At 42.4% G+C, this 19381-nt stretch overlaps 1 protein-coding gene across 1 annotated transcript in view; it reads right to left on the bottom strand.

Annotated features, from left to right (window-relative positions):
• sh3kbp1 (SH3-domain kinase binding protein 1) overlaps positions 1-19381 on the bottom strand; it is a 32899-nt gene that overhangs the window by 9192 nt on the left and 4326 nt on the right. The window contains exons 2-7 of the mRNA XM_070853081.1: positions 18075-18232; positions 5452-5566; positions 4232-4338; positions 3866-4010; positions 3587-3666; positions 2503-2592 (exon numbers count right to left, since the gene is read on the bottom strand). Coding sequence (XP_070709182.1) covers positions 2503-2592; positions 3587-3666; positions 3866-4010; positions 4232-4338; positions 5452-5566; positions 18075-18232 — 695 coding nt within the window. The remainder of the gene's footprint in view (positions 1-2502; positions 2593-3586; positions 3667-3865; positions 4011-4231; positions 4339-5451; positions 5567-18074; positions 18233-19381) is intronic.

Here is a 19381-nt window from a genome sequence, read left to right as displayed (position 1 = left end):
GGTCTTATCTGGTGCTACCTTACATGACCCCGAAGCTGCATTTACTATAATGTGCATCTTTCTGTTTGAGAGCTGGAAACCAAAAGCAAGAGTAAAGGCTGCAGGGTGGCTATTTTAATGAAGTTATACTACTGCAGGCTTTACAAAGAAAGTGTAAAACAAACATTATGAACCTGAGGAAAGTGGTGCCTTCAAGAGGTTTTTTCTGTTTTTCAGTCCATTTGTGAGTGAAAGCTTTCTTTAAGTTGCTGCTGAGCAGGTGGAATCACAACGTTTAAGCCTTCAAACCAAAACAACAAGCTGAAAGACACTAAATTGATTATTCATGGGAGAGAAACCCCAGTAACATTTAACATAGTAAAACTGATATGGTGCTAGTATAAAAACATTTCTTTCTGCCATTAAACTTGGATTGTTCTGCTGATTGTGGGGACATAATTATACTTTTGTGGTTGAGTTAAACAAATCCCCAACAGATTTCTGGGTCCACTGCATAGACATATTTTCAGCTGCCTGATAATCCAAACCAGAGGGTGACCTGATGGGGCCCAGGAAGTGAAGATATCTCACTTACTGGGCTGCATGGCCAAGGTGTGTGTGAGAGGCCTGTGTGTGTGAAAGGGTGATTTACCAGATTGACTTTCTATTGCATATTTGAAATTAGCCAGTCAGCTGTCTCCCTCTGACTTCCTGCCATCAGGCACCTAAAAAATGTGCCAACCTCAGGGGTGGACTCCCCCTCCTGGAGTTTACACTTCTGTTTTACACTGAAGACTCCGCTGCTCTCAAGGCTGAGTGACTTTGACTCATCACAAAGAAAACAAATTCATAAGCAGCTGACCTTCCAGTTCAATTATAAAGTTGACGTGGCTTCACATGACTCAGCGTTGCCCCCCTCCCTCACCCCTCTCCCCCCGTCCCGGATGGAGACGGTCTGCTGTCACGTCCTCCAGAGCCTCATTAGAGAGCAGAGAGTCTCGTCTCACCATAAAGCAACATAACAGGCTCCTGCCCAGCGGGACAGGCTGACAAACATCCTTCAGGACAAACACACACACTCGTACATGTCCGCAGGAGGGCTTGACGGCCAATATAGGCTTTTAAAACTGTTCTGAATAAAGCTTTTTGTTTTGTTCACCCACTTAATCTTATCCATGCCCTGTCTGTCACTTTTTTCCATCTCTCGTCCTCTGCGCTTCTCTCTGCTCGATGTGCACTGTGTCATGTGACACTGAGCGGGATTACAAGTGTTGTGGTTCGGCCTCGGCGCCGTTTACTGATCAGAGAGCTTCAGGTGTGATGTCGCCCATGAGGTTAGATTTTACTGTTAGTGTCACTTTTTCTTATTTGGATTACAAACTATAGGAAACAAATATGGGTTTTCAGAAAGAGTCTGATGTTTTGGAGGAAACAGTGAATACTTTTTAATATTTTTCTCATTAAACTATTTAAGTTTATGGATATGGCATTAAAGGGTCGGTTCCCCTTGAACTGCAAAACCCCAAAACCCACATTTCCTTAATCCTGCTCTGGCCATGCAGGCACTTTTGGTTTTATTTGCGGAGCTTTTCACAGATCTGCATTTTAAACCTCTTGTTTAAAATGTCTCCGTGGGCAGAAACCACTCGGAGTAAGAAAATATGTTTTTTTCTTTAAATTTTGTTGAGTGAAGTTTACTGTTCTCATGACCGAATAATATTAAAAAGTATTTAGCATTTCCCCTCCAAGAATGTATTCTTGGCAGGATGAGATAGCTTCTGAAAGACATTTTGACCATCGACAGGCTCACAATTGTCAAAAGAAGCAGATTTCGTAACTTTCAATTTATCTTGAAATCTAAAAAGGAAGACCTTTGCGAAAGTCTGCTTTTCTGCAGTTTGACTCCAGTGACTACACCAAACCCTGTGTGTGACTAACAGCTTAATTTCACAAGAACAGAGAGCCAAAGAACGATAACAAAACTAAATGGACACAGAAAACTAAAATCTAAATAAAAAGAGAGTAAAAAAAAAAAAAAGAGGGGAACAGAAACAGAGAAGCCTTGACCTTACCGTCCTCTCCTCTGGTTCCACTTAAACACAGACAGACAGACAGACGAAGCTTTGCTACATCAGCGCCGGCAGCAGCAGCAGGAGACAGTGTGTGTGTGAATATGTAAACGTAAGTGTAAAACTGTATTACCTCCCTCCTCTCTCTCTCTTTCTCTCTCTCTCTCTGCTCAGTGGAGCTCTCACTTCTGCTTTGCTTGTCAAATCCCTGCAGGATGTGTTCTTGTGTGTGTCTGTGTGTGTGTCTGTCTCTCTCTGTGTGTGTGTGTGTGTGTGTCAACATTAAAACCACTTCCTGCACTGTAAAACTGAAACAGAGGAAGGGGAGGAGCCCAGACTGGGACTTCCTTCCTTCACTGCTCACAATGCAATGATCACAGTATCGAAAAATGTACACAGGCTGTGTTTCCAGTGTGTGTGTGTGTGTGTGTGTGTGTGTGTGTGTGTGTGTCACCTTGTCCCCCTCTGAGTCCACTTCCATAGAGCGAGGTCTCAGCTTGATGGGCTGGTCTTTGAAGATGTCACCAAAGCCAAACCCTCGGACCTGCGGGTGGATTTCAGAGGTGGACTGAGACACAATAAAACCCTGAAATGTAATGCATTATGTAAAGGGGCATTTCACCAGAAACCTGCGGTTTGGGGGAAAGTTGCCAGCGTGCTTCGTGTGTGGCAGCAGCTGTTGTCACCTTTGATTCCCACCAGTTTCGGTGCAGCCGAAACTGGTGGGAAACCGTTGCAGCTGCACTGTCGACACACAAGCTGGGACTTAAGACATGTTGTTAGATTTGCACATAAAAAAACCTGAAAGGAACCTACATGAGATTTTGTAATTCAAAAAAGGAAGACCTTTGCGAAAGTCTGCTTTTCTGCAGTTTAACTCCAATGACTACACCAAACCCTCTGTGTAACTAACAGCTTAATTTCCCCAAGAACAGTTCACATAAAACAGAGAAAAATATAGAAAAGAATGTGAGAGCCAAAGGATTTGATTACAAAACAAAACAAAATGGGCAAAGAAAACTAAAATCCAAATAAAAAGAGAGAGAGAAAAGTTAACCTGATAATCAGACAGAATTATCATTTTGTTTCACTTCATTCATTCACTCTGACACGAGGTGTGATTCCATCCACTTGGGTATATGCAAATTTTCAATTTGCACATAAAAAAATCTGAGAGGAAATGCTGGAAATTTAAAAACTCTTGAAGTATTCATATCTGTTATGTAAGTACAAGTACTTATACCACACTGTATGAATAAAGTCCTGCACTGAAAATGTTACTTGAGTAAATAAATATAAGGTAAAAGTACTGAAATCAGTAAAACTTCCTCTGTGGCTGTTTTACTGTGATATATTCTATCATTAGATTAATATTCATCATGCATGAAGGTAAAAGACAGTGTTTTACTGCTGCTGCTGTTGAGGTGGAGCTCATTTTGAGCCGTTTTGTGTCGGACGGCAGCTGATGATTATTTCGGCTCTGCATTCATCAGCTGATTAATCTCTCAGCCCAAAGTGACACCATCAATCATTCTTACCTTCTTGGGCTGGATTTCTCCTGAGCCCGTTTCTGACCGACTGTCCCCTCCATCACTTTCACTGCCGGGGCTGTCCTTACCTACACACACACACACACACACACACACACACACAGACAATACATATTAGTGTGTTACAGCACCCCTGCAAAGGAAGAATTATTTATCTTATTCGTGTGATAATTACATGAAAACTGATTTTGCACCCAGAGCCAGTTCTTTATGTCTTATTTTCATTTCGGGTCCCTTCCCACTTCTCTCTGATCGGCTGAGACTCACTTGTGCGGCTGCTGCGCAGGTCCTCCTGTGAGATGGGCGTGTCTATAGAGGGCGTGTCCGACTCTATCTGGATCTCTTTGGTGAAATTGGAGGGAAACATTCCACTTTTCCCATTTAGAAATCCCTCCCACCAGCCCTCCTCCACCTGGACGCACAGAAAACACACAGTAACATACGGAAAAGCCAAACGTTTCAGGTAAAAGTGATTTTGTTAACCAATCACAGTGAGCCACTGTGCACAATACCAGGACCTTTTCTCAACACGTCATAAAACAAATGATAAATGTGGCAGGAAGACATCAGTTTGTGATGCTGTTTCTAATGAAAAGCTCCATTATGAGTCCAGTAAACAGCGATCAGCCGTACCTCGGCGATGATCTCAATGATGTCTCCTATTTTCAGCTCCAGCTCATCTTCATGCTGAGGCACGTAGCTGAATGCTGCTTTACATCTCCGCTTACGGATCTGCTCTCCTGCGCACACACACACACACACACACACACACACACACACACACACACACACACACACACACACACACACACACACACACACACACACACACACACACACACACACACACACACACAAACACACAGGTGAACAGCACATACAGACATATTCCAGGCTTACATGTGACACAGTTCGCTCACACATTTAATCCATGACTTACAGTGAGTGAGCAGGTGGCTACTGACTGACTTATTAAAAGCCCTCATGGCTGTAGACAGACAACGCTGACCTTTGACCTTTCATCAGAGGACAGTCTCACTGACCAGCAAAGACACCAAACGCTTCACACTGGCCTTGCAGTTGTTTGTCTTACACTCATTAGCCTGCTCATTACTCTTGACTCATTCCCCACCAGCTGGGGCATTAAGACGTAACTGTGCAATCCCTTTTTTGTCCATAAGGTGTCGCTCTTCCTTGTGTAAATCTTAAAGTGGCACATGTGAGGGTGTGTGCAGTTTGCATGTAGTGGTGCAGTGGTGGAGCGAGTACTCACATGCTTTACATTAGTAAAAGTACAAGTATAAACTGTGGAAATACTCCATTAAAGTGAGGGGCTTGCATTGAAAATGATACTTGCGTATGTTTGTAAAATCATGAACATGTACTTAAAGTATTAAAGTACTTGGTGCAGAAAAATGGCTCTTTCAGTGTAAAACAGGATTTTACTAATTTTCAACTGTTTTATATCGGACTGCAACTATTAATTATTTCCATTATGGATTAATCTGCTGGTTATTTTCTCCATTCACTGGTAAAAATGGAGAAAATAGAGAGAAATGCCGTCACAATGACCCTGAGCCCAAAGTGACTCCTTCACAATTCTGGTTTTGTCCAAACAACAGTACAAAGCTCAAAATGATCAAAAACTTATTGAAGTTATTAAAATATCTAAAAGGGAAATCAGAAAACTCATATTTGAGAAGCTGGAACCAGGAAATATATAATGATTAACAATGTGTCACTTGATTAATGTTCTTGTATATTCATACGTTTTGTGCAAAAATCTCAATGTGACTGTGTGTGTGTGTGTGTGTGTGTGTGTGTGTGTGAGTGTGTGTGTGAGAGTCGTGTACCTTTCTTGCCCGGCCGTGTGCTGGAGTCGGACACAGGGCTGGCCCTGCCATTGGAAAGGTCAGATCTGATCATGCCTGCCTGTCCTCCATCCCTCTTTCCTTCTTTCTTTATCTCCTGCAAAGAGAAAGGAACAAGAGGTGATGAGTGGAGGAAGAAGAGGAGGAGGAGGTGAGGAAGGATGGTGGGAGGGATGCAAAAAAAAAAGGTAGTTTCAGTTATGAAAATGTAGGTTACAGAAACAGAAACAAGGCAAGAATTCAGCAAGATAGCAGAGAAAGAAAGAGGAAAGAATCTAATGAATCACAGTGTTAAAGCTGCAATTATAAGAATACTTGTTTGTCTAAATGCTACTTTAAGCCCTTCATTGTCATAAATAATTAGAGTTTTACAGACTGAATAACTTAATTTGGTCACATTTCTGTCATAGTCTGACATCATTACCATGACAATGATATGTAATTAATGAAGTAATCATAGAAAAAATAAATACATTTCACATAATCTGTGAAGGAGTAAGACTAGAATGATACACCTACATATATACCTAACCTCATATACCTAAAGGTTATGAGGTTATTTGTTATGCAGTAGACTTGCATATGTATTCAATAAATGCAAATGAGTTTGTTCCGTCTGCGGTGGAGCAGCACTATTAGATGTCAGTAACCCAGGTGACCCTCACTGTTTACCTGCAGACGACCAACCAGAGCTCGGACAAGCACATACACACAACAGAGCTCTGTCGCCTCCTTCACTGCTGCATCCTCTCCCTCTGCTAACTCTCCATCCACATGACTTTCAATTGCGTGAAAAAATCACAAGACAAGGAGAGAGACGGGCAGACGAGCATGCAGAGAGACAGAAGAATCAACAAGCCGGCAGATGGGGAGACAACAAACAGGGAGACTTTCACACACATGAATGAGACCCAGAAAAACCTGACATAGCTGTTCACATCTCTACACCACATTCATCATGACACTGTTTCATAAGCCCTGGCCTGTGGCGAACGCAGCTCAGTGAAGCATACGGGCCCGGGTATACTGACTCACAGAATCCAACCCCTCACACACACTCTGGTTGTGTGTGGCCTGGTGCGGCGTGAAAGTCTTAATGAGCCTCCGAGATCCAAAAATATCAACAAGGGAAGACATCCATGGGGCTGAGAGCCATTTTAGAAGCTAAAAGGTTGGAGACTGGACGTAACGCTGGAGAAAGTGGGACTTTTGTGTGCTCAGCAGAAAAGTAGCAGAGCTGCCAATTAAATTCAGGACAAGGAGTGATGGATTAAAACCTAAGGACAGAGCAGGGAAACCACAGCATGAGAGCACGTAACAGAGCGAAAACTGGATTCAACAACATAAGATTTGTCTTGCCTGTCTCCTCTCTATAAATACTGTATGCATATATATGCATATACATGTTTTATTTCTTCTTTGGACAGAACCAGACTGCTTCCACTTCTAAGCTGATCTAAGATGCCTGCCTCCTGACTTTAGTTTCATATTTAGGGTACACTAACGACAGTGGTATCGCTCCTCTCATCTAACTCTTGGAAAGAAAAACAATAAGCATACTTCCCAAAGTGTTGAACTATTTCTTAAATGTGCATGAATTGATTTTTTAAGGCAATTTTGGGTCAAGCTATAAATACACTTATACAGAGCAACAGTGTCATTAATTTGGAGTCAAGTCTCTGGACACGAGATGAATTTAAGTCCAACACGAATGCTCCTTCTAGCTCTTGTTTGCTCTCCACCAAACCCTCCACCATGCACCAGCTAACAGTAGTCACTAATCTCGTCAGTCTGCTGGTAGCAGTACTGCATGAAGTAGGTTCAGTGTTACTTGAAAAATGGAATTAATCACTCAGTGCATAGACTCATAAAACGTAATTACACAGCAGTAAATTAATTAATTAGCATTACTTTACTCGTTACATTCATTTCCATCACTCAGTATATTTCTGTCAAGTTAGTTAGTTAAACAAGTTAAAAAAAATAAATCTCCACACCTGCATCACATCTTCTGTATTTAACATTCTTAGGAACAGAAAATGAGACTTTGTGGTTTAAGAAGCAACAACTTAGGTGGCTATAGAGAACAGCTATGCAAATTCATTTTTTATATGAAGGTGTGAGGTAGCAGCTAGCGGACGTGTAAGATATGTAGATATATAAGTTAAGAGGTGCATTTCTTCTTAAAGATCACATCTATGGTCAGTCTACAGAAAATCAATCAACAATTCATTTGTTAATCTATGAGTGTTAATGTTACTTTACAAGCAAAAGTGCCAAAACCTACCTACCTACCATGTTTTATGACTCTTGTCCACTGATGTAAAGCCACTCACACAGCTACCTTTCCTCCACATTTGGCATTTGCAGTTAGTTAAGTAGGCTAATGCAGTGTTGATGTAGAACCAGGAGAAAAAAGCAGACATTGATTGTGCAGTCAGAGTGCAGATGGACCGACTCTAACACTCTATATTGCATGCCTTCATGTGCTGCAAAAACAGATAGAGACACAACACACATTCATTCAGAAACTCACATGCAAAGACACACAGACTGACTGGGAAAGAAAAAACACTTTTAACTCGGAGACACTGCACAAGCCAACCTACGCAAAAACCCACAGCAGCCATTTGTTAGCTCAGAGCTTCCTTTTTTTATCACTAGTGAAGAAAAGCCTATGTTTACTGGCTTTATGCTTCATGAAAAGTAATGGAAAATAAATTCAAGTAACATCTGTTATCTATTAAAGCTGCTTGTTTTAAATAATTAATATATTTAAGTTTGGAACCAGAGACTAACGACTGTGAGGTTGTTGTGCTTTAACAAGTGGTAATGTTCAATTTGGCTATCAGAAATAATTAATGATTATCAAAGATAATTAATAATTATTAAAATAAATGAACTTTGATTAAAGTCCACCTCGATTGGGGCACCACCTCGAAAAACGAGGAAAAGACAGCCGTTTTAATTGATTTAGTCTCATAAAAATACTAAACTATCAATTTGGAATTATGTTTTATAATTAATTTAATAATTACTACCAAAATTACCACATTGATAGCTAGCTGAAGGATTTTTGGAGTTCTTGACAGTGTAGAGGTTGGCAGTGTCCACAATTGTACAACATTAACGGAGACAGCAAGTATTAAAACATTTATTAAAACAGAGCAAAATTCAGGGACATCATTTGTTATGCATTAAGGACTTGTACTTCGGTTGTAAGTACGGCTGGAGCAGAGTAGGTGTTAAAGACATCTGCTGTTGCAGAAACAAAATCAATCAAACAATCTAACTAAATCTCTATGACTAAACTAGAATAATATGAGTGTAAGAGTGTGTGTGTGTGTGTGTGTGTGTGTGATAAGGCTGAGGAATGTGAGATGGGTCCCACAAAGGTGGGGGAGAGAGACCAAATGGTGATGGCCAGACCCCCTGGGGTGTGGGTCAGAGGCAGACAAAGGAAAGCTAAGTGCTGTTAGCTTAGCCTTGTCCCTCAGTGGCCTGTTGCCAGACTGTGTGTGTGAGAGAGATAAAGGTGCAGGTTAAGACAGGATGGTTAGTTTGTAGGCTAACATCACTAAACTTAATGGATGCACAGTAATCTACAACACATCACAATAATCAAACTCAATGAACATTAAAGCAAGTCAATACATTAACAAGGGTAAACCATGTATGCAGTAATGCTATGCTAATTATGCCCAGTTAGAGTTTGTTACCAGTCCTTAAAAGGGGAGACGGAGTGTCCTTGAGGGTGCTGCTTTCTCAGCTTGTTGCTGGAGGAAAGGTGTGGTTCGTGTCCGTGCTGTGTGGTTGCAGGCTGGAGGAATCCGGTCGCTCCTTTGTTCCTGTTAGTTAGCAGCTCTGTGCTAACTTGCTGGTGTGCTCCTGTTGTTGGTTCTGGTTATCAGCTGGCAGACTCTGGGTCGTGCCTGCTGGCGCTGATCTGCTTACTTCAGGCAGGACCTTGTGTCGCTACCATGAAGGAGGTGGCTGCTCTGGACAGACCACACTGAGGCAGAGCTCAGCTGAGTTGAGCTGGTCTCTCCTCTTCAGGAAAGATCAGGAGAGCTGGTCTCTCCTCTGCAGGAGGAGAGGGAGCAGGAAAGACCTGGTCTCTCCACTTCAGGAGAGACGATGAGAAAGAGAGAGAGTTCAGTGGGGGTGAACTGGTTTTGTGGGCCTGCGGTCGTAAAATCATGTGTCCCCTCCGGCCAATGGTGACAGTGGAGCTGGGCGCGGGGGTGATTTCACACCTATCTGTGAAACTGGGGGGCATTGGGGAAAGGAGCCCAATAGTTTTACAGACAAAGAAACATGCGGTTTCACTATGTGTCATTCACTGTATAGTGAAGCCCAACATCCCCCCTGCCATCAGGATGTCACCTGATGTGGGATGCTGATGGGATAATTGTGCATGTTTCGGCCATTGTTCATTTTTGTCAGTCCAGGTGAAACAAGTTGGTAACTACTGGGCAGTTTGTTATCCAACTGGGCATATGCTGAATCTATCTTGGCTAAGCTAGAACAGACATACATTACAAAACAGTTCTTCATACACAACAATGACATACTGCATCCTAATAACCTGTGTTTCTCAGTTGTTAGTGAGGGTTAGTGGGAACAGGAAATGTCAGTGTTATGTAGCAGAGATAGAGGCACCTAAAATGACAAAGTCATAACAGTGTGTCCTACGTGTGTTTTGTATGATTTTACTGACAAAATATGAAGTTGGTCCAAGTGTACTTGGAAGTTGAGCAGTGGTGTTGAATCCAATCAGAATTTAGGCTTTCAGTAATGTTTGTTTATTACTGAGTGCTCAAATGAGTTTGCTGCTGTTGCTAACAAATTCAAATTTGCCTAAATAACTGTAGTGAAGGTGAGGTAGATTGGGTGTCTGTCATCTGGTCAGTGCTGCCATGACCAAAAGGAGTGAGCTCTAGAGCTCTTATTCTTTCTTGGCCCAGGGCTGTAACGCTCCTGGTAGCCAGAGGGAGAGAGACATTCAGAGTCACTGTCAGTGTCGGGTAGATTATGGCCATGTTCTGAGCTGCAGTCAGAGATGCTGTAGTCATCATCTGACCCGTACGCTACCTGGTCATTGTTCCTTGCCTGGATTTCTGCATATGGCAGTCTCCTGCTCCTATGCTTGGAATGTCTATCCCTGGGCAGTGGACGGACCTGGTGGTTACGCTCAGTGTCCCTATGTGGTCTTTTGTCACCCCCCTTCCGTCTGTTGTGAGGGTGAACTTTTGGGGCAGCTGACCTGTTTAACACCTTGGTGTGTGAGCTGGGTGGCTCACTTGTCCCCCCCCTTGCTTTGGAAGAGACAATAGTTTCCCAGACTACCTGTGTCATCTTCCGGATCTCCTGCAATGAGGGGTCACCTTCTTGTGTCCTGAGTACAACGTGAGTGCGCACACATGGGTGGAGGTTCCTCAAGAATAAGGCCTTGAAGGTGGAGCTTTCTTCTAAGCCTGGTGCATTCTTTCCCTGGAAATATGCCTGTCTCAAACGTTTGTAGTACTCTTTTGGATGCTCACGACGGGCATGCTTAATTTGTAGGGCCGCAACTATTGCTGTGGTGTCGTCAGTGGCACAGGAAAATTCTTCTGTCAGTGCTTGACGTAGCAATTTATACTCATTTCTGACACTGGGAGGTCGTGACTGTATAAACTTGTGGGCTGCTTTAGAGCTGGTTTTCCACACAAGTCTAACTTTCTCCCTTTCAGTTGCATGGGGTAAGTCAATTAAGTTGTAGTCTAGCTCCCTGAAATAGTCCTCAACTTGGTGATCACAGTTGTCTGGATCAAACCTGTCAATGCTTCTAGCTAGAAGCTCAAGCTCTTCAAGGCGGGGACTCTGTGAAGGCGAGACTAAGCTAGTGTCATTGATATGTAAATCATGCCCTACACTTCTCTGTGGTGGAAGAACAGGGGCTGAACAGCGGCCACTCTGACGGTGATGCAGAGAGGAGGCTGAGCAGTCCTGGACTGTTCTAGTCCCATCTTTGGAGGGACAAGCATGGAGAAATGTGTCGTGCAGTGATGTGAATGAGGGACTTGGGACGGAATATCTTCTAGAAGATATGCTAGACAACTCCTCTATGTCTGTTTCAGAGGAATGGGAAGTCAGGTGGCTTTGAGCTCGGTCTCTCAGCGGAGGCTGAGGGGCTGACTTCATTCCCAAGAACTTGTGTTCAGGTGGGAATAATTCATGTCCTCTGTTTGGGGAAAAACTGAACCTGTCACTGGTAGAAGAGTGTGAATCGGAGTAACCGGAATCACACTGGCTGATCGACTCTGGTCGGGCCAAATGTTCTGACTTCAGTCTATACATTTCTTCTTTCTGTGAACAGAGATCTAACTCTGCTGTGTGCAGGTCTTCTAAGTAGCGCAGGGCTTTCTTATTAGCCATCTGAACCTCATGGAAGAGGCTAGCATTTTGCGCTCTCAGGATTTCTACCTCCTTCTCTATGGCTGCTCTACTCTGAAGGGCGAGGCTGGTTTGCCTGTGAAAAGTCAAAAGCAAGCATTTTAACAAGGAGCCCTTGGATGCAGTCTGTGCATCACACCTGTCGTTGAGTAGGGAGTCTATCTCTTCTGTACACTTACTGAAATTCAATTTGTTAATGAATTCGGGGTAGCCGGGCTTTAGGCTCTGTGCTAGGGAAGAAATAAACTGTTCTACACAGGGGTTCTCCATTGTTGCCTGAAAAGGGGTGAGGTAAAACAAGTTAAAATGCGAAATTTCAAGTGGTTGGCTGTGGTGTTGCGGTGGCAGACACCTTGAAGTGTAGCTTGGGGAATACTACTAGCCTAACACTGTGGTGGCCTACACTAGAAGGTAGTTATACACTATCTAGTGGAACTGGTGGGGATAGCAAACTACGGCCAATTAAGGTAAATGTAGATTTACACAAAAAAAGTTTACTCACCAAAATTTTGACTCTCTAGCTGAAATGCACGGCAGTAACAGTTAGGAATGTCTCTTTAAGTTACTCAAGCTGGAACACGTGGCAGTTGCAGCTAGGTACTAACTTCACAGGGCTGATAGCACGCTGTGGCTCTCTCTCAGGCTCTATTTCTTAATCAGGCTGAAATGCACGGCAGTAACAGCCAGGTTCAAGCTCTAAGTTCACAGGGCCGGTGGCACGCTGTGTCTTAACAAACAGGAAGCACTTAAGTTAACAGCAAATGGACAGATTGCATTGAATGTGTGACATTCAAATGCAGAACCAAAAATCTTCCTACAGGATAGGTTTACCTGAAGGGTTAGCAGCAGTAGCAAGCTCTAAATGTAACACTATGGGGCTTTCAATGTTTGCTTTCAAACATAGGCACCAGTATTAGCATTAGCTTTAGCCTTAATTCACAGTACACTACACTAACTCTTCAAATTGCTTTTAGCTTAATTTAGTTAGATTGATTTTCACCACAATGCACTTGAAAGTACAGCTGGAAGTACTTCTGTGACTGACTAGTGGTTAAAAAAATAATTTTGCTCGTTTTAAAGTTTTTCAAAAATTTTGGTTTTGACCAAAATTTTGCTGAAAATTAATATTGTACAAATATGAACAATTGCCAACAGTACTCTGCCTCACACGGGACACCATTTGTTGTGCTTTAACAAGTGGTAATGTTCAATTTGGCTATCAGAAATAATTAATGATTATCAAAGATAATTAATAATTATTAAAATAAATGAACTTTGATTAAAGTCCACCTCGATTGGGGCACCACCTCGAAAAACGAGGAAAAGACAGCCGTTTTAATTGATTTAGTCTCATAAAAATACTAAACTATCAATTTGGAATTATGTTTTATAATTAATTTAATAATTACTACCAAAATTACCACATTGATAGCTAGCTGAAGGATTTTTGGAGTTCTTGACAGTGTAGAGGTTGGCAGTGTCCACAATTGTACAACATTAACGGAGACAGCAAGTATTAAAACATTTATTAAAACAGAGCAAAATTCAGGGACATCATTTGTTATGCATTAAGGACTTGTACTTCGGTTGTAAGTACGGCTGGAGCAGAGTAGGTGTTAAAGACATCTGCTGTTGCAGAAACAAAATCAATCAAACAATCTAACTAAATCTCTATGACTAAACTAGAATAATATGAGTGTAAGAGTGTGTGTGTGTGTGTGTGTGTGTGTGATAAGGCTGAGGAATGTGAGATGGGTCCCACAAAGGTGGGGGAGAGAGACCAAATGGTGATGGCCAGACCCCCTGGGGTGTGGGTCAGAGGCAGACAAAGGAAAGCTAAGTGCTGTTAGCTTAGCCTTGTCCCTCAGTGGCCTGTTGCCAGACTGTGTGTGTGAGAGAGATAAAGGTGCAGGTTAAGACAGGATGGTTAGTTTGTAGGCTAACATCACTAAACTTAATGGATGCACAGTAATCTACAACACATCACAATAATCAAACTCAATGAACATTAAAGCAAGTCAATACATTAACAAGGGTAAACCATGTATGCAGTAATGCTATGCTAATTATGCCCAGTTAGAGTTTGTTACCAGTCCTTAAAAGGGGAGACGGAGTGTCCTTGAGGGTGCTGCTTTCTCAGCTTGTTGCTGGAGGAAAGGTGTGGTTCGTGTCCGTGCTGTGTGGTTGCAGGCTGGAGGAATCCGGTCGCTCCTTTGTTCCTGTTAGTTAGCAGCTCTGTGCTAACTTGCTGGTGTGCTCCTGTTGTTGGTTCTGGTTATCAGCTGGCAGACTCTGGGTCGTGCCTGCTGGCGCTGATCTGCTTACTTCAGGCAGGACCTTGTGTCGCTACCATGAAGGAGGTGGCTGCTCTGGACAGACCACACTGAGGCAGAGCTCAGCTGAGTTGAGCTGGTCTCTCCTCTTCAGGAAAGATCAGGAGAGCTGGTCTCTCCTCTGCAGGAGGAGAGGGAGCAGGAAAGACCTGGTCTCTCCACTTCAGGAGAGACGATGAGAAAGAGAGAGAGTTCAGTGGGGGTGAACTGGTTTTGTGGGCCTGCGGTCGTAAAATCATGTGTCCCCTCCGGCCAATGGTGACAGTGGAGCTGGGCGCGGGGGTGATTTCACACCTATCTGTGAAACTGGGGGGCATTGGGGAAAGGAGCCCAATAGTTTTACAGACAAAGAAACATGCGGTTTCACTATGTGTCATTCACTGTATAGTGAAGCCCAACAAGGTTTTGCAGGAGAAATCAAAGACAAAGCTAACTCTACTGTTCTTGGAGGCCTTTGTTACTACTTGGACCGCATTCATGCTCTACTGCAATTCCTCCTGTGGGGATATGGAGGTAACGCAGAGTTAAAGGAAACCCAGCTGAAAAGAGGAGAGGAAGACAACATGATTCATCATATCTGAACAGGAAACACCTGCATAATGTACACTGCACTGTTGCTTGTGTGTTTGTCTGTATAATGTGAAAAGGCCTGACAGAAAGTATGTGCTTTACACTGCAATGCCTTAGTGCTAAACATTGCTTTGTGCATCCCCTATCACCAGACCTCTGACCTTTCCTCCCAGCCACAGATAATGATAAACAATGAGCTGCAGCCTTTGTGGCCGTTACTCAGACGTAGGGAGAAGGAATGGGGAAACAGAGGATATGCTTGAAAAAACCTTGTGAAATGCACAGGAACAATGACGCAAAATATGTTTTCCCCCCTTTTTCTTACATTGCATTGTGCAACACTGCTCAGACTGACAGAAAAAAAAGATTTTTTAAACATTAAGTTAACTCTTAAAACATTAAGACGTGCATTTTTGCATAATGTGTGCCTTTTAAATAAAATATGTTTATTTGCTAAAGTTTAATTCAATAAGATACACTGGTAAATAAAAAGGAATGTAGACTTTACCATGCTGTACTGTCAGACATCCGCAGTGACAACAGCAAATCCAGCTGCTCTTCTGCACCATGAAGAGCGATGTTAAGCATTTTATGTCAAATCAGAGCGAGGGACTCAGATTTGTAACACCTGCCTGTCTAATCCACAGGAGTCAGATCATTACAGCGCTTCTTCCCAGACTGTTTTCAGACACAGACGAATCACTTAACTGAAGAACTGAGGAATTATTCAGCAGGTCAATCAAATGTGACAATAATTGTCGTTTGTGTCCTAATATCATCATTAGTCTTTTAAAGTACTTGTATTGTACTTGACAGCGATACTGGAGTTCCCTGTTCATGAGAAACAGTTGACAGAAGATGATTATCAGCATCTTTTAAAAGATATGGTTTATGTCTTCATTTCCGCTGTGAGCTATTTGGTTGTTTGAATCATCATCATTTGTTGAATAGCAAATAACTGCTCCAGACTTTGACAAACACAGCAGGCACTGGTAGCCTACAGTCTCATGATCTCTGTATCATTGGTTGATTTGATCAATTAACCGCCTAACAAGACTGACAAAGTCCAGAATTAGCAGCTCCTTAACCTGAGCCGACCCTTCGCAAATCGCAACTCTGAGTGGATACAAACAGGCCTTTCTTACTGAAAAAGTGAATTCAGTGACTTTTAACCAGGATAATCTCAGTCGTAGGTTGTCAGTCATGATGGAGGCTGCTTGCATACCCTCACTTCCTGCCCCCATTTGAACCTGTCCACATCCCACACTCACACACACCAGCATTGCAAAGCTTAATGTCACTGATTCCCATAACTGCAGTCTTGTGACAGACCAGTCTGGAATTACTGCATTACTCACAGCCTCCCTCCGTCTCTCTCTCTCTCTCTCTCTCACGCACACACACACACACACACCCACGCAAACACTGTACATGAGCCTTCACAGGCCCATTGTCCGGCTCCCTGACAGTGAATGAGAGCTGTGACATTCAGTCAGCACAAATAAAGCCTGGCTGCACAGTCGACCACCTGACTTCTTCAGCGCTGTCAAAATGTGAACAGCACTCTGTCGCCCTTGACTTGTGGAATTTTTCTACTTCCCCTCACGGTACAGTGAACAAAATACTTCCCTCTTCTCATCACCGCAAACAGACTGTTTTACTATGCATATCAGAGGCTTTGACTGCCTTTGCTCATTCTCGAACCTTTACTCACACCAACACGTCTGATTCACTTTGAGCCACCAGCAGACTGGACTGAAAAAACAATGGCCCTTGAAGTTGAATCATCAGATCTGTCCTACTAGATGCTTTCATCTATCACCCTCTGACAGAAAGGATGTGAACTAGAGCTGTCTGTAACAAAGTCTATAAAATGAATTGGTGAAAATGGTACAGATTGTCCATGTTCTCAGAACCTGTGTGACATCTTCAAATGTCTTCTTTTGTCCGATCAGTAGTCCAAAACCCAAAGATGGTCAGTTCTCTATCCTAAGAGCAATAAATATTCACATTGAGAGGCTGATTTCGTTGGAAGTTTTGCTTAAATAACCACTTGAATTGATTATCCAACTTGTTGCTAATCATTTTAGTTCTTAATGAATGCAGCTTTCTTTGTTTCATAGAAAATCCCCATGTTTACCCCAGCGATCACAGTGTCCGCTGTGGGTGGACGGGTGGAGCAGTCACAGTTTTAAAAACAGATTCACACAATATTCACCATGATATATGAAAACCAGAAAAGTAAAGTTGGAGGCGAGAGAAAGAGGAAATCATGAGATGCACTAATTTCGCAAGCCCATCAAACATTTTTAGCTCAATTTCTGTGTTGCTAGACCACTGCCAGCTAGAACTAGACCAACAGGGCCTCTGAATGTACTGTAGGAGTCTTGAGGCATCAGTAAACTTAATCAGAAGTGCTTATCAGACAGTCAAATAGCATCTGATCCCCCTTCCTCACATTTTTCTGACGTTTCAAGACAAGTATAAATACTTTTACATTTAGATCAGGTCAGACTACCGTTGGTACAAACTTTGTTCTAACCTTGCTCTTTTTTTCAGGCTTTATCAGCATTTGTTAACTGCAGTGAGACTTAAAACTTCCATCTTTCTGAAGAAAATCTACAACCCAGTAGAATCAATACGGGTGATTTTGGACAAACATGTTTCCACAAGCATTAACAGAAAAGCTAACAGACTTTTTCTGTTATTTTTCTTGCCACTAATATGTTATATTTGGATATAAACAACATACTTTGTGTGCTGCATGTGATAAATATTTCACAATGCTGTCACTGGTTTCAAATGCAATACATTTAGATGTAAGGAAGATATAAAATAATATTGGTTTCCAAAGGAGGCAATAACAGAAGAAAAAAAAACTAAAAACTGGCTTAATCTGTTCATACCTGCAGACTCACTCAGTCTGTGGCAGCATCTGCCTTTAAACTAACCCAATCTTAACCTTAATCTAAGGTCTGACCACAAACTCAACCCTAACGAAACCTTATCTCTTAATCTCCACGTAATCCTACTTTTAAACCTAAACCCTCACCTCACTTTGCAAAAGGTGGAAGCACATGAACATCAAAAGTAAACCACACTGAAGTGACGCTGGAAACTGGATGTTTACTCTGCTGCTATTTATGTGGGTTTGTGAAGCACGTAAGAGAGTGAGAATGAGCGAAGAAAGACAGAAAAGGAAGTGTTGAGGGGGGGGGGGGCAGGAGTCGGGGCGCAGAGGGGGGTAGGTTGACTGTGATTACTCACCCTGACGAAGTTATCCGGGAACAAGCCCCTGCGTCCGCCCAGCTCGCCCTCCCACCATCCTCCATCGTCCCGCCGTATGTTCACGATGATGTCGCCCACCGTCAGGCTCAACTCATCATCCTGCTGAGCCTCATAGTCGAACTCCACCACAGCCTCCACTGGAGGCAGAGGGCGAGAGACACAGACAATGAGAAAGACAAAGTAAGTTGTTAACAATAAGCCAGAATAAAAGGCCAAACACTGCAAAGGTGTCACATTGTTCTATATTCACTGTCTTGATGTTTGAGGTTTTATTCATTGACTCAAAACTGAAAGAGGGATATACACACATACATATAAACACCCACAGTCCTACAACAACAATGTAGTTTTACATGAAAATACAGTTTACTCTGGCCTGTAGTGATAAAGTTGAGTCTGTTCTGTTCATTTTTGTGCCTAAACATCACCAAACTTTAACCATAGTGTTGTCATGTCATAAAAACATTTATCTTTCAATATAAGTTGTAAATGTGGCTGAAAAAAAATGTAATCTCTGGTAAAAGTGTCATTCTTAAGAGGCGGATAGATTAAATGATACGATATAAGAGTAGTGTAGTCTGTCATGTCAAGTCTACCAAGAAAGCAGGAAGGGCTTAACACAGATCAAATAAATGGCAAAGTAGATGCAAATGGAAATAACTGATCATGTGAAACACGATGTCTGTTTAAAAAAGAAAATCAAAGAAGAAAGAAAACTGATGATCACTATGATATGATACAAACATAATTAGAGTTGGAAAATGTCTCACTGTCTGGTAATATATACTGATTAGTTAATTTTCTCTAAACATCACACACATTAACACCTCGTCACTCAAGCAGCTGATAACACTGTGTCAAATATAGCTTTCTTAACCCTAACTGTTGCTGCACACACTCACATACACACATACATTATCCACTGAGGCCTGATCCTTGTCTAAACTGTGTGGGCAGCTAAAGGGGTTGGTGGGGTGGGGGAGTTTCAGTGGTGTGGTAACCATGGGAACAACAGCATAATGGGGTAGCTATGACTCAGACACACTGGCTTCCTCCCCAAACTGATCTCTCCTTCACACAAATACATGCACACACATACATAAAGTATCACATACACAAAAAGTTCTTTACACACTATTGCCCCAACAGGCAAGTGGCCAGAAACAACCACAAGACCACATCTCTTAAGAAAGTAGTTGTGTTAAAGTGGAAGGTCAGGGTGTCGCTGAGAGTTTATATCATGGGAAAAGAGGAGGGCTTCCATTACACATCAATATTAAGCAGAC

This window comes from Pempheris klunzingeri, chromosome 21 (assembly GCF_042242105.1).
Source record: "Pempheris klunzingeri isolate RE-2024b chromosome 21, fPemKlu1.hap1, whole genome shotgun sequence".
Classification (NCBI taxonomy): Eukaryota; Metazoa; Chordata; class Actinopteri; order Acropomatiformes; family Pempheridae; genus Pempheris; species Pempheris klunzingeri.
The sequence above is the reverse complement of the archived record's forward strand: the minus strand, read 5'-3'. Positions and strand labels throughout refer to the sequence as shown.